Genomic DNA, 15,456 nt, shown 5'->3' with positions numbered 1-15,456 from the left:
CAATTACAGTTTTCCCCCAAGAAAATCACCCAGATGGAGCCAAAATATGCAAAAATTTGTGCAACCATTAACACTTCTCTTCCGAATTTTATCTGAAATGGGTATTACAATATAGTGGGGCGTGCACCTCCGTTTTAAATGCTTCAGAGTCATTCCGCAGTGCCGAATGAGGTCACGGCTGTCGCTTAAAATGCTGTTTTGATGCTTATGTGGCTCATTCTTTGCCGATGTTTGTGTAATGAAGCTTGCGATGGCATTATAAGTGGTGTGTGTGAGCAAGACTAGCAGTAACTGAGCGAGGCCAAGGTGGGGGGGGTGGGGGGGGGGGGGTTGTGCTCTTTTTAAGAGCTTGAAAAAGGCTTTCTCGTGTTTTTTTTAAGATATGTGTAGTTTTCTTCCATACAGTAGGTCAGGAAGTCCTCGCTAGTAGCTCGAGTCAAGGTCTACAAGACCTCGCAAATCTACCAAAGTGCCAAATATAAAATCTTTTTATGAGCTCAGTCAGGTGAAGTATCAGGGCTTTTTCTCGTTGGCAAGCGGTTTTATGGAGATGCTGAGTGCTTTATCAGAATGCATTTTCGCCGACTCTCTGTGAGTGCCTTCTTTCACAGAGTAATTGGCAAGTTCTCTGTAAATTAGATTTATGGACTTTTATGGAGTAAATTACATTTAAAGAGTGGCATTCAATAATGCCCATGATATAATTTAGTTATATCGTTCCTCTCCCACGACAGTATGTCTTTAAGAAGATATATCACGTTTAGTTTTATTTTACAAGGCTTTTGAACGTATCACTTATGAGCCGACAACTCTTGGCGGTACCCACAACAAAACCGCTACTAAGTGCAGAGATGAAAAAAAAATATTGCTGTTATATATAAATATATAACCGTTAGACCTTTCTGAGTGTCTGCAAATCCATCAAGCTGTTATCCCAAATTGGTTCAGAATCCCATAACGCCAAGGCATCACCATAACCTCCAGTGCCCTGCGCAGCTTGTTAGGCTGCTATCGTCATAGCCAAACACCTCTAGAGCCCCTACCTGACTATTACCCTCTAAGTCTCTGGAGAGCTGGGCTGCTTTTTAAGATGGATTTTAAAAAGCGATGAGTACATCCGGTGGGACATTGGGCCGCATGACTCAAATGATTAATTGTACATCTGGGCGGTGTTCCACTCATCATGCCCCCTTGAGCTCGTTCTAGAGTACCTGTTTACTGCCTGTGGCATGACCCTGTAAAACTTCAGGGTCCTTTTCTTTAATCTTTCCCTCGCTGTCTTCTCTTTTTTTCCCTCTGTCATGTCTTGAAGATACCCTTTTTTAACCTATCTTGGCACATCAAATAAGACGTGCATTATTGATTAATAATCTGCCTTTTGCCTCCCAAGTCATTGTGCATCTCTATGCGTCTAATAAAAGTGGTAAGTTACATTATTAATATTTCATCAAACACATTCAACAACCGTATTTTTGAATAAAGCATTTGATCAATGTTGCACACACGCTTAAAAATAAAGGTTGTTTATTGGCAGCGATGGTTCCATGAAGAAACTTTAACATCCATGGAACCTTTGCATTCCGCAAAAGGTTTTTTTTTTTTTTTTTGTGGAAAAAGGTTCTTTAGATTATTGAAAGATTCTTTGGGGAACCCAAAATGGTTCTTCTGTGACTGCAGAAACACCTTTTTAGAATCTTTATTTTTAATAGCGTATGGGTACAAATAAAAATAAAAATCTTTACTATGCAAGCACACAATGCTTGTCAGATGACCATAAAATTAGGGATGCACAATATATTGATTATTAACCAATATTAGTATTTTTTTATTATTATTATTTATTGGATGTTTAATTGTGCATGCTCATTTCCCATATTTTTTACATTTAACTTAATTTAAAGGGTTAGTTCACCCAAAATGAAAATTCAGTCATTAATTACTCACCCTCATGTCGTTCCACATCCGTAAGACCTTCGTTCATCTTCAGAACTCAAATTAAAATCTTTTTGATGAAGTCTGAGAGGTTTCTGTCTCTCCATAGAGATCCAACGCAACTACTGCTCCAAGGTCCAGAAAGGTAGGAAAAAGACATCATTAAAGTACTCCATGTGACATCAGTGGCTTAAACTCAATTTTATGAAGCAACGTGAGTGTTTTGTTTGTGCAAAAAAAAAACAAAAAAACATAATTTACCACTTTACTTAAAAATATTGATCTGTAACGCATGTTCACGAGAGCATCACGACGCATGCGTTTTGTGTTCACGCGAAAGCTGACATTGTTTCGTGAACATGCTTTGGATAATATTATTTTGTAAATAAAGTGGTCATTTTTTTTTTTTTTTGCATAAACAAAGCATCTTAATTTGTGTTCTGAAGATGAACGAAGGTCTTACGGATTTACGGATGTGGAACGACACGAGGGTGAGTAATAAATGACAGAATTTTCATTTTTGGGTGAACTAACCCTTTAATTTAATAATGCTGTTAAATGTGATCTTTCAAATATTTTTGTCATAGTGCAAGTTATTTGGCCCAATTTTATCATGCTTTTATGGTGCTTTTATGTCCTTTTTGATTCTTGACAGCCCCAGTTCCTTGCTTGTAAAGGAGCAATCTTCGTAAAAATGATTTATAAAAGACTACCTTCTTCTGAAATTATTTGTTTTGTTTTCCATGGAGACCGGATTGGAAAGACATGAGGGTGAGTAACACATAATAATATTGTTCTTTTTGAGTGAACTATTCTAGCTATAGGGAAATATTCACATCTATTTTTCATACTGTACAATGTACAGTGATGTTGTGATGCCTACATTCAATTTAACATTTAAAAAAAAAAAAAAATCTGTTATTTTATTTTTAATTTATTTGGAACAAAATAGTATAGCAAGCAGTAAAGAAGGCAGTAAATTGAATTAGTTTAAAAGAGATGGAATTTTCTATAGTGACCATGGCTATAGAAATTCATCAAATGATGGAGAAGAGAATCATAACCGGAAATACCCAGAGGTGGTGAAGTGATTCTGTACCGGCCCCAGTGAAGTATGCTGGATCACGGTTGGCCTCTGACCTGATTTGCAGGTGTTTCCCTGAATTCCTTTAGTGAATTGTCGGTGTAAATAAGAAACTCTATCAGTGTGCACAATTCATTCTTAGTAAATTCCCCACAGAATAGTCACTGTAATTTTTTCTATTCTTTTCTTTTCAATCTTTTTCCGGCATAGTGCACCATGTGGAGGATGCACATTTGTACTGATTATTCAACTATCAAAAAATATGATTTGCATTTGTTCATTTTAAAACAATTTGAGTCATAAATGCTTTCTATGTTTTAAAGAAAATATATTAAATGTGTTTGTTGTCTAGAAGCCACAGTGCCACAGTGAAATGGATGTGAAGTAAATATGGTTGCCGTCTTTCAGAATTTTTTTTAGGTACCATTACATTCTGTCGGTTAGTTATTTTACATCAAATGCTTTAGTAATTTTACATTACTCAATGTCACTGCAAATATTAAAATAAATACAAGAATGTTTTAATTAATTAATTTTCCTTTGTAGTACATTGTTGCCTCCTGGTAAGGTTCCTTTCAAATTATTATTATTATTTAAATTTTACCTTTGTTTCCAGTAATATGTTCTTTTTTATGCAAGAAAACTGAATACAACATATTAATTATAAATGGCTTTCATTATATGTGCAATAAAGGAATAGTTCACTCAAAAATAAAAGTCTCATGCCATTGCAAAACTTGTCTGATTTGTAAGTAAATCATTCCATTCATTGAAAAGATTTGATTCAGGAGAATGATTCGTTCACAAATTGGACATTGCTACTTCTGTAATCAACTGATTGAAATGAATGCATATCTCGATTTTCAGTGAATATTATGCATTTGGACTGATTTTATATACGTTTATGATGCTTTTCATGTCCTTTTTGATTCTTGACAGCTCCAGTTCAATTGTAATTGCATGGAAAGGAGTGACTTTTTATAAAATATATAAATTCTGGGTTAAAAAAGTTGGGTTGAAAATAGACAAACCCAGCAATTGGGTTGTTTTAACCCAGCGGATGGGTTAAATGTTTGCCCAACATGCTGGGAAGTTTTATTTAAACCAACTATTGTTTAAAAATTACTATATGGCTGGCTTAAAATGAACCCAAAATAGGTATTTCCAAAATACTTTGGGTTCATTTTAAGCAAGCAATACAGTAATATAGTAATTTTTAAACAATAGTTGAGTTAAATAAAACTACCCAGCAGGTTAGGCAAACATTTAACCCAAAAATAATTCTACTGGGTTGTTTTTAACCCAGCATTTTTAGAGCATAATATTGGCTGTCGTACAGGTTAAGAGCGTCATGAGGCTGAGTAAAAAATGACAAAATTGCAGTAGAATTGATTGAACTGAAAGTTTTGTAAGAAGTTGGGTCTCTTTAACTATAGTAAAATAGTCACATTCAGCAGAATAATTGCATTCAACGCGGCAAAGTCCAAAAGAAAAGAACAAGATAGCAGAGTTGAGTCTTAGAGCCCGAAGCCTTGAGAAGAAGTACCAGCTGCGAATGTTAAACGCTGATGCGACTGTTTTAAGACGCACGCAATATCAAAGAGATACATGACAATCGATCTCTTTTTAGCCTGGTGGGTCACCGTCACACACCTGCTGTTTCACACTCGTTCATTGACGTGACTTTGATAAGAAGGCTGACACTACTGAATCAGGTAACAGCGGAGGGAAGGTGTTCACATATTTCTGTCCTTGCTGACTTAACAAGTTATAGTAGAACTCTAAAGTGGCCTCCGGTAATAAGAAACCTACATCAAATCTAATCCTCCCATCAGCTTACAGAGTTTGGGATCCGTGCTGTAATTGACAGCTTATTGAAGACGCTTGACGCTCCGCCAGCAGTTAACTCTCAGACCGCCAGCAAGACATAAATGAAACGACTTTCATGTGTTATTCTTTATGATGTGCGACTAGTTTACGATGCCACACGAGAAAAACAACAATATACGAGCGCGTTAGCGTCATCTCTCTGATCGCTCTCTATCATCGGAATGATTGATGTGTGTGAGCATCTTTCATGCCACGGTGCTGCCGCAACCATGCGGTGTCCCTCCGGACTGGAGGCGTTTCCCACAGTTCAATGCAGTCCATGGGTCATTGGTCTCTCCAAATAGCTCTCCGTATGACGCCCGTTCCCCTACTCAGTCTAAATGCTGTGATTAAACTGTTTCCACCACAACAAGAAGTCAAGCCTCGTGTCAAGCCTCACCCCGTTGGTGGTGAATATGCAGAGAAATCAAGAAGTCGTGACTTTGACAGACATTTTCGTGCTGCAGCAACCTAATGGCAGCGTTGTGCCTAGCATTTTTCTCTTTTGATTGAAAAATTAATGACGGCTCCACATGTGTTTTAGAGGCTTTTAATGTGACACTGTCTGCTGCTCAGTATCATTAAGGCTCATTTGAAACGTTATCGAAGACAAATGATCTCAATTAGATCGAAAATTTACTATGGCAGAACTTTCCCTGTTGTCATTATGTTAAAATGGTCTCCGGTCTTATTCAGGCAGTAGACTGTTTGATGATTAGGGCTTCATGAGAAATAGACACGGTCTACGTGAGCGGAGAGTAACATTCTTACATCCATTATAAGCACATTACCTCGAAGTGCTGCGGAAACTGCCCGCACCTCTTTGAAAGATAAGGGCATGAGGAGGAGGAGAGGATCTGGCTTGGTCATTTCAGATTTTAACGACACATTTCTGGCAGCAGGCTGCCCGGTAGCTTCGGACCCCTCTTAGATCATCAGGCAGGGGTAATCTGCAGTGACAGCTCGTCTGGTCTCGGTTCACCTTGACCTCAGGTTTAATTTACAGATATAGTTGTATCAGGTCGCCATGTGCCCTTTTACCAGTGCAAAATACAGTTCAACAGCACAGCGAGGCACACCAACAAACCCTCCAGGTGCGACAGTCCTTCTGTGACTCATTGGTCATATTCAAATGTCGTGCGAGGGTCACGCATGCTGTGTTTTTTAATTCGGATATATGGCTGCCGCAGTATCCAATTACTTCCTCATTAAAAATGGTCTACTTTTCTCAGCATTAAAATGGAGAAATATTTGGCTGGCGAATTGCATCTGCATTGATATTTGAATTAATATTACATTGTCAGATTACAATGGCATCATTCGATTTGATTAAATGGCCTCCATTAGTGTGAACGTTTTTTTTTTTTTTTAAGCCTTCTCTTTTCACTGGTTAAGAACCACACTGATACATCCAATTCAGTGATGTACAACAGGGTTAATAGTTAGATAAGGCTCAGTGATTGCTTTAATGAGTTAGAGATCTCAAAGAGGGATACTGGAGATAGGGGAGACCAGGAAATGTTGCTCACTTTTTACTCCAGTGAATATTTATTCTTATTTATAAAATGGTTAGTTCCTGTTCTTGATTATGATAAAACACGGCTATGACCGCTTCACCCAACGGTTCTGTGTATCACTATACAACACCCTTAGAAACCACTCTTAGCAACGTAAACTGTTTGTTCTCAATTGATATTGTTCATTGAAGCTTACTGTATTTTGTAGAAGAGTACTGTGAGAAAAAGATCGAGTGAACGAGTTTATTGCCTGCATTCAGATTTGGCATTTTCCTTCAGGTCAGTCCTATGTTCATAATAAAAAAATCTGTTTAAATGTCCGATGTATTATCTTGTCCTTTTAACAGTTAAGGGGTTTTCCCGTGACTGACAGTCACTAGTCAAAGCATTTGTCAGTTGCGTCTTGTTCCGTGTTCACAACAATTCATTCTTTTCAATGTAAAAGTCTTCGCTACTGACTGATACACTCATAAAGACAGTCTTTGCCGCCATCTAATGGCGTAATAATGTAACTTCTGTTGCTGTTCACGGTCAGGGACTATTTTTTCGGGCGGAAGGAAGGCTTTTAGTTAAAGTTTACTTCATTAAAGTTGCATTAATACATATTTTTGGCTTTAATATTTGTATTGTGTGGTAACCATTTATAAAAGCAATAAGGTATTATTATTGCTGATATTGCTTTATTGCTTACTTAAGGTAAATTTATATTTAAATGTTATCTATCTATCTATCTATCTATCTATCTTTCAATCTATCAATTGTCTGTCTGTTTACATTATCGATTTGTCTCTACCCCATCCATCCATCCATCTGTCTGTATACATTGTCTGTCTATCTTTCAATCTATCAGTCTGTCAGTTGTCTGTCTGTACACTATCCATCCATCCATCCATCCATCATCATCCATCCATATGTCTGTCTACATTATCTGTCTTTCAATCTTTCAATCTATCGTCTGTCTGTTTACATTATCGATCTGTCTGTACCTATCCATCCATCCCTCCATCCATCCATCTGTCTGTATACATTGTCTGTCTATCTTTCAATCTATCAGTCTGTCTGTCAATCGTCTGTCTGTACTCCATCCATCCATCCATCCATCCATCTGTTTACATTGTCTGTCTATCTTTCAATCTGTCGGTCTGTCTGTCAGTTGTCTGTCTGTACACCATCCATCCATCCATCCATCCATTTACATTGTCTGTCTATCTTTCAATCTATCAGTCTGTCTGTCAATCGTCTGTCCGTACACCATCCATCCATCCATCCATCCATCCATCGTTTTGGTCAACAGAAATTGTAATGAATGTATGTTGTAATTGTAATGATCTTTATATAAACCGCAAAAAACATGATATTTATTTATGATAAGTGCATATGTGTACTTACGAAAAAAAAATAAACACAAAGTAAGATTTAAAGACCTTTTTTTTTTTGTAATTTATCTATTACAATTAGACAGTATATTTCATTATGTTTATCCTTCAGGCGTTTCTCTGATTGATCTACATGCTGTATGTGGGAGAATATGTGGGAGAGAGATGGTATTCTATACAATAGATAAGTGGCTCCTTCTGTGGAATGGCTATATTTTGCATTCGCCTGTAACTCTCAACGTTCAGCCATGACTGCTGGGAGATTATGTTTTTTTAGAGACTGCAGAAACAAGAACCCTTCTGAGCTAAAATGGAAGTCGGCATGGTAGCATTGCAGAGAAAATATCTTCACAAATGGCCGGTCAGGAGCTATTGATCAAATGAAAAGTGGATCTCATTTAGTGATATCCACACTTTTCATGCATTACTGTAAGTAGAGTGAGGGTAGATTTACATTGTCGGCTCAGATTGAGTTGTGGAGTGAGTGTTGGAGGAAAATGATTATCCCCTCTTCTGCCTCACAGTGAAATCTATATATGTGAGATGGCCAGTGTTTCGCAGTTGTAAAAAATATGCCTCTACACACCTGCACAATAGAAATCTCAGCAGAACCGCACCTCCGTCCATGGATATTTTGAAGGGTCCATGATTTAAAATAAGAATACAACAGTGACCAAAGGACCAAAAGTATGTTACTATATTTGCATGTGTTCTGCATTGGATATAAAAACTCTACACACCCCTGTTAAAACAGCTGGTTTTTGTGATGTAAAAAAATAAACAAGGATAAATCATGTCAGATCTTTTGCGTGATTCATGTAAAAATTACAACCAACCAAAGTGACACATTTCTGAGAAAAGAGAGAAAAACCAGAGCTTCAAATGACCTCACTGCATAAGTGTGCATAACCTTACTGCTTTGGTTTTATTACAGCATTCAGTCTGTTTGGACAGGAGTCTATCAGCTTGGCACATCTTAACTTGACCTGAATCATCTTTGTTTTAAACAAACAAACAAAAAAAATGGGTGTGTAGACTTTTTATATTCACTGTTTGTAAAAACCAACTGAAAATATCTCTAAAATACACTTTTAAGTGTTTATTTTATTGCACTTTATCTATTTGCCTCTGTAGATATCAGTTACTATATATATATATATATATATATATATATATATATCTTTATTGTAATTATATCTTTAATAATATCTTTAAAGGCCGTTTTCTCAAAATGACTTTTTTTCTCATGTACTGAGCCAGAAATCTCCACTTCAGCAGCACTTACATACATCAAACTTTACAGTTTTATTCCTATCTATATTCTGAAAGTTTTTACACAGGGGTTTGTTCATATAACATTTACCTGATTTATATAACATTTTATTCCTAAAAACGTGGTGATATATATGTCTATATATTTATGAATGAATCGTTATAATAGTGATTATTATGTTTCTAATGTGATTATTATGTTTCTAGCATGTTTTATGTTTAGCAACGATTCTTTTAACCCTAGCAGATGGTGTGTAGCTTTTCATTTTTTAAACAACCATGGCCATATTCCAGGATGACAATGACAATATTCATCAGGGTTAAAATGAAGAACGGTTCAGAGAAAGTCTTGAAAGTCTTTGGGATGTGCTGGAGGAGACTTTATAGAGTGCTCCCCTCTTGCATTGTCAATACAAGATCTTGATCAAAAATTGATGCACCTCTTGATGGAAATAACATTTATAACATAACATGACATAACATTTATTTCCATCAAGAGGTGCATAAACTTTTTGTCAAGATCTTGTATTGACAACACAAGAGGTGAGCACTCTGTAAAGTCTCCTCCAGCACATCCCAAAGACTTTCAATAAAATTAAGGTCAGGACTCAGAGGTGCCAATTCATATGTGAAAATCACTGTAATAATGATCTATCCATAGAGTCTAAAGTATTTGTCTATTAAAATCCAAACAGCGATTTTTTTTTTTTTTTTTTTTTTTTTTTTTGGCCGGGCAGTGTATATGGTATATCTGTTTGGCTGTTGACAATATTTCCTGATCCAAAGAGTGATGAAAAAGAGTGATAAACAGAGAAATCTCAAATCTCATCTGTAAAAACCTTTAACTCTAATATGTCAACAAAATGATACAAGAATTTTGAACCTGCCTTTATCCAATGTTCAGACTTTTGTTCTGGAAAGGTATGCAAATTGGCGCATATTTAATTAAACAATGTCTCATTTGCATAACATTTCACAAAGCTTGTAAAGCAAAATAATTGTGTCAAATATGGACCCTATTCACCTGTAGAGTGTTGTCTTAAACGGTTAGTTCACCCAAAAATGAAAATAATGTCATTTATTACTCACCCTCATGTCTTTCTACACCCGTAAGATCTTCGTTCATCTTCGGATCACAAATTAAGATATTTTTGATGAAATCCGATGGCTCAGCGAGGCCTCCATTGACAGCAATGCCACCGAACTTCTCAAGATCCAGAAAGGTACTCAAAACATATTTAAAACAGTTCATGTGAGTACAGTGGTTCAATCTTAATATTATTAAGCGACGAGGATACTTTTCGTGTGCCAAAAAAACAAAATAACGACTTTTCAACGATATCTAGTGATGGCCGATTTCAAAACACTGCTTCGAATCTTTTGAGAGTCAGTAATAAATTACATAATTTTTGGGTGAACTAACCCTTTAAATAATAAAAATTAACTAATACAAAATAATAATAATACATGTTATTTTTTGTATTTTATTTATAATTTGTATTTATTTATATTTATAATTAAATAATAAAAATGAAAATACATAATAACCAACAATAAAATAATTATATGAACGTATTTGTTATTATTATTTAAATTAGTATTACTTTATTTTATGGTTTAGTTATTTTATTCAGTTTTGAAGTAAACACACCTGAGTTCAAAAGGTTGCTTTATATATAACGACCTTTTGGACCAGTGCTATAGGGAATGGTTTTGTGTTGTGGGTAAAAGGAAATTGCTGATATGAACCTATCAAGGAATGGTCCATGAGCAATTACCATTGTGCCCTTGATCAAGGCATCTAACCTCCGGTCGCTTCAGGGGTCTGTCTCTGTAATTAGTGTACTATAATTCACTTTGGAGAAAAACAACTGCTAACGGCATGCTGTTTATTTACTATAAATCTGAGCATGATATTCAACATTGCGTACTTTTAATTAAATATCCAATGAAAAGACACACAATTGGTTGTGCATTTTGGGAATATTGAGGTTGCTTGCCGTTTAGCAGACAAATTTCATCCATAGTGACTTACAGAGCACTAATTTGAGGGACTGTCTCTGTGGAGTGTTGTAGGGTTAAGTGCCTTGCTCAAGGGCGCAGTGGCATGGCAGGACTGTGATGTTTCTGGGTCACCCCTACTTGAGGCTGAACACACAAAGCTTTGTTTGGCAGTGTTAGACTTAACCATTGCAATCACCACCCTCACATGTACTAATCTAGATTAACCCTTTGATTTTAATACCCTCATGAACATGATTATTTGTAGCTGATCCAAGATCAACCTTCATACACTGCAATGCTTCAGCGGCCTCTAATCTGACTGCAGAACAGCACACCGGCCTCCAGACATTGTTCTTCATTTAAATAACATCATAGTCTTTTATAGAACATCTCTTTTGTCTAAAGAGCTTCAAACTTGAAGTAATGCATTTCCTAATAAACTTTTCTGCCTTTTAAGCAATTTCCCTTGTATTTGAAGTGAGGGTTGAGACTCACATGAGGGGATTGGGGGAGGTGAATACTCTGAACAATGTTTTAGAATGGAAAGATAAAAGGTTCCACCAAACGTATGACTCGGTAACTTGTGCAGGCACAAGCAAAATGTCTTCATTCCTGCTTCTGCCTCTCTCAGCAGTTTAATGTTCTCCTAGTCTTCGCAATTACTTTGTCACGTGCAACTGTGGAATAGCAGTCTTTTGTCTTTTAATGAGTTGTTTTTTTTTTCTTTTTTTCTTCAGATTTGTTTTGTTGTGAAGTTACCTACACAAATACTATGGACCTAGTAGCAGCGTATAGAAAAAGATGAGTGCTTTGCAACTTTTTTTTCATTTAATAGACAGTGACTGTGTGCAGAGTGTTTTAATTTTTTTTTTTTCCTTTTCAGCACCAATTTCTATATACACTGGGAGCTGCTGCCTATCATTGGAAAGGAAGGTCACAAATTTTACAATTCCTCCGAGGGAAGGCGGAAAATGAGAAATGCTGTGGCATTAAGAAAAGACTGTAATAGTTACATTGTCAAAAGAACGATTATTATTATTGAGCTATTCAAGGTCAGGATGGAAAAGAGGGCAGCGTCAGTCCTAATAGATGCTTATTTCTCCGTTAACCTTACCCGTGTAATAGCGGTCTAGAGTTAATGAAATAAAATGCCAATTATACTCTACCTCAGCTTGGCCATGACTGCAACCAAAGGCCTTTACACTCGAATGAGAACAGACATGCTGCGGTTCTGCCTGTGGACAAACTAATATCAGAATAACAACATCAGAATTTTTTTATTTCATTTTTTTTTTTAAAAAACAATCTACATAACATGCTCATGTCCTGAATGGAAAAGCTTTGGTTTGAAGGAACACTTCATTTAGACTATAAAGCCACAGACTGCAGCTACATTTTTGATAATTAGTGTGTCGTAATCCATCAAACCCTTAATTAAATGCAGCAGGCCATATTGACACTGCAGTACACTTTAAAATATGCCTTTATAACTTTAAACTATCATTAGCTGAGTTGGAATGACAGCCCCTCTATTGGTTAATTAGTTAATGACTTCAGTTTTCCTTCATTTTTTATTGAGGGGAGCAGAAGAGATGAACTGTTTTGAACTGAGGTTCAAGGACAGCTGATTCAAGAGAAGGAACTTTTTTGTATGTAGCCAACATGATTGCATTAGTATTCAGGTACAGTTATTTTTATGTAAGTTGTTGTTGAACACAAACTTATCACCCATAGTTGGGAATTTGTAATTTGGATGGATGGATGGATGGATGGATGGATGGATAGATAGATAGATAGATAGATAGATAGATAGATAGATAGGCTTTAATTATATTTTGCTACATATAAAGGTATTTTAAAGGTTTTGAAGTGTCAAAAGGTCATTGGGTTTAACCGTCCAAAGGCCAATACAGCCATTTCATTTGTGATTAAAATATCTTAAAATGTAATAAATGTATATATTTTTTTATTCTGGCATGATTTTATAACATCATATATCAACATAGTGCACAATGGTATTAAAATTATGTGTACAAGTCATTGCTTTGTTATGAGAAAGAATGTCCGGAAAAATGAATTTCATTGATGTCATTCGGAGTAACCAATGTAAAGGGACCATTTTGGATCAAGTCATGCGGTCAGTATCATGTGACAGGATGTGACATCATTCAGACACCTGCAAAGGACCACATGGTTGTGAAGCAAAGTAACTAACTCTCTCTTAACTATTTGAAAAATTCATGTTTTCACTTGCTCATACGCATATCCCGAAACATCAGGTCATTTGGTGCAACCGCTATAAAACTTGGAAAATGTTGTAATATTTTAAACTTGTACTAAATATAAAATGTTTGATCGTCTTTTGATTGTCTAGCTAGCTAGATATCAGCCTGTTAGCATTGTTTGAAAATATTGTCATCCCAGATAATCAAAAATGTCATTCTGTAAAACTGAAATTTTGGTTAAACCGAATTACATTTTTGGTGACAAATTTTGTCCATCTTGTAAAAAATGACAAAAACAGTGTTAACTGATTATAAAAACAACAATCTCATTGTTAACACTTAATAAAACGTCAAAATTAATTATCTCCATTATGTTTTTTTACACTTCAAAACCTTATTCGTCACTGACCCATATGTGTATTATGTGTGTGTGTGTGTGTGCTTTTGTGTGTAAAAATGTATTAAGTTTACCTTTCCTCACTAGTTGAATAGGATTATAAATCGGCCAAAACAAATCTGGTGTTTTGCACGTTTCTGTGAGGGTTATTTTTAGGGGTAGGGGTTGGTTTAGGTCAGAGAAAATATCATTAACCTGATATAAAATCAATGTAAGTCTTTGCAATGGCCTCACTAATATAATAACAAACGTGTGTGTGTGTGCGCGCAAACATTTGTTTGAAAATTATATTACAAAATGTTTAATCCAATGCAGCTTTAAATTAAGAACGAACCATAAAGAGAAAAGATTTTAAAAACTTTATTATCAAAATAAGTATAAAAATATAAATACTGTATAAAACAATGCGACAGCATTCGAACAACATGAACAGAATGACCGATATTCTACAAGTACACAATTCATTGTACAGCTCTAACTCTATGTTCTGAAATGAATCCACAGTATGACAGAACCCATATAAACCTTCCACAGGAAAACTGCCTCATAAACAGAGATATCAAGTAGTTTACATAATGATCATACTTTGTAAAACATTATACACATACTGCACCTATTTTAGACTTGGTCTGCAATAAAAGCTAAGCTTTTTTTATTATTATTTTTGTGTTTTTTTAGCCATAAACATCGATAGTGTAGAAAGCTACTATCACTCACCTTGGTTATAAAACACATTGTCCACACCATTGATTACAACAAATCCCTAATCTTAAAAGGCATCTTTACTGATTCTTTTGGGGAGGAAAGAAAGAAAGAGAGAGAGAGAGAGGCTGAGAAAGACCAGAAGTAGAAGAAGACAAAGTTAAAGTAGACAAAGAAGTTAAAGAGAAGAGAGAGTTCCCAGTAGTTGAGCGCAATGTTCAAGTCTTCGTTGATTCGTCTATATGCGTTACACAGCAGAGAACAGAGGGAGATTCAGTATGTATGTGTTAATTTAGTGCTCTGAGATATATTTAAGTGTGCTGTGTTGCATATCCGCTTTAAGTCTCTCTCTGGGACTCCTGCCCTATATACATATCCGCCAGTTTTTTGAACTGTGGACCCCAGTGACTCAGATACTCAAACTCCTGGTCGCCTTCGGTGGCGGCTGATTCCAGAGAACTCAGAGACTCCGCCAAAGAGCCGTTGCCTTCGTAGGCGTAGGTAGCCAAGGAGTCATAAGGGGGCGCTGTGGGATCCGAGTCGTTTTCGTGCAGCCGTCCGTTGATAAAGTCTCTCACATCCGTGTTGTCTTTGATGGGAGAGGTGCGGCGGAAGGGGAACAGCATTTCGGGCATTATGTCCCGGCGGAGCTTGTTGGTATCAATGACCTCGGGGTTCCGCAGAGTTCCGATGTCAAAGGCCTGCGTGTCTTCTTCTCCGCCGCCCTCGTCGTTGTAGCTGACCACGTTGTCCCTGACGTCTTCCTTTGAGATGATCAGGGGCTCCTTTTTCTTTTGTCGCCGCAGGGCCGCAAACAATACCACAATCACTATGGAGACAGAGGCAGACGAACAAAATCATATCATCAGCATGGTGCAAATCAAGCTGAACAAAGCTGTGTGATAGTCATGCTTTCTGAATGTCACCGAGACACCTGACACTAACTACAGAGGCAAAGCAGTGCTTCCTACAGGTTTGGCAGGATCATTTGTCTTAAAGGGTTAGTTCACCCAAAAATGAAAATTCTGTCATTAATTACTCACTCTTGTGTCATTCCACACCCGTAAGACCTTCAGAA

General features: G+C 36.4%; 1 protein-coding gene and 1 long non-coding RNA gene across 2 annotated transcripts in view; one reads left to right on the top strand and one right to left on the bottom strand.

Annotated features, from left to right (window-relative positions):
- Nucleotides 1-13,639, top strand: part of LOC127523515 (uncharacterized) — a 39,263-nt gene extending 25,624 nt beyond the window's left edge. The window contains exon 8 of the long non-coding RNA XR_007932887.1: nt 11,792-13,639. This is a non-coding gene — a long non-coding RNA (uncharacterized LOC127523515). The remainder of the gene's footprint in view (nt 1-11,791) is intronic.
- Nucleotides 13,640-14,020: 381 nt separating this feature from the next.
- The window catches only part of LOC127523514 (cadherin-10), a 56,289-nt gene continuing 54,853 nt past the window's right edge, over nt 14,021-15,456 (bottom strand). Inside the window, exon 12 of the mRNA XM_051914283.1 lies at nt 14,021-15,207. Coding sequence (XP_051770243.1) covers nt 14,717-15,207 — 491 coding nt within the window. The 3' untranslated portion in view covers nt 14,021-14,716. The remainder of the gene's footprint in view (nt 15,208-15,456) is intronic.

This window comes from Ctenopharyngodon idella, chromosome 12, assembly GCF_019924925.1.
Source record: "Ctenopharyngodon idella isolate HZGC_01 chromosome 12, HZGC01, whole genome shotgun sequence".
In the NCBI taxonomy this organism is placed as follows: Eukaryota; Metazoa; Chordata; class Actinopteri; order Cypriniformes; family Xenocyprididae; genus Ctenopharyngodon; species Ctenopharyngodon idella.
This window is presented reverse-complemented; position numbering and strand designations above follow the sequence as displayed.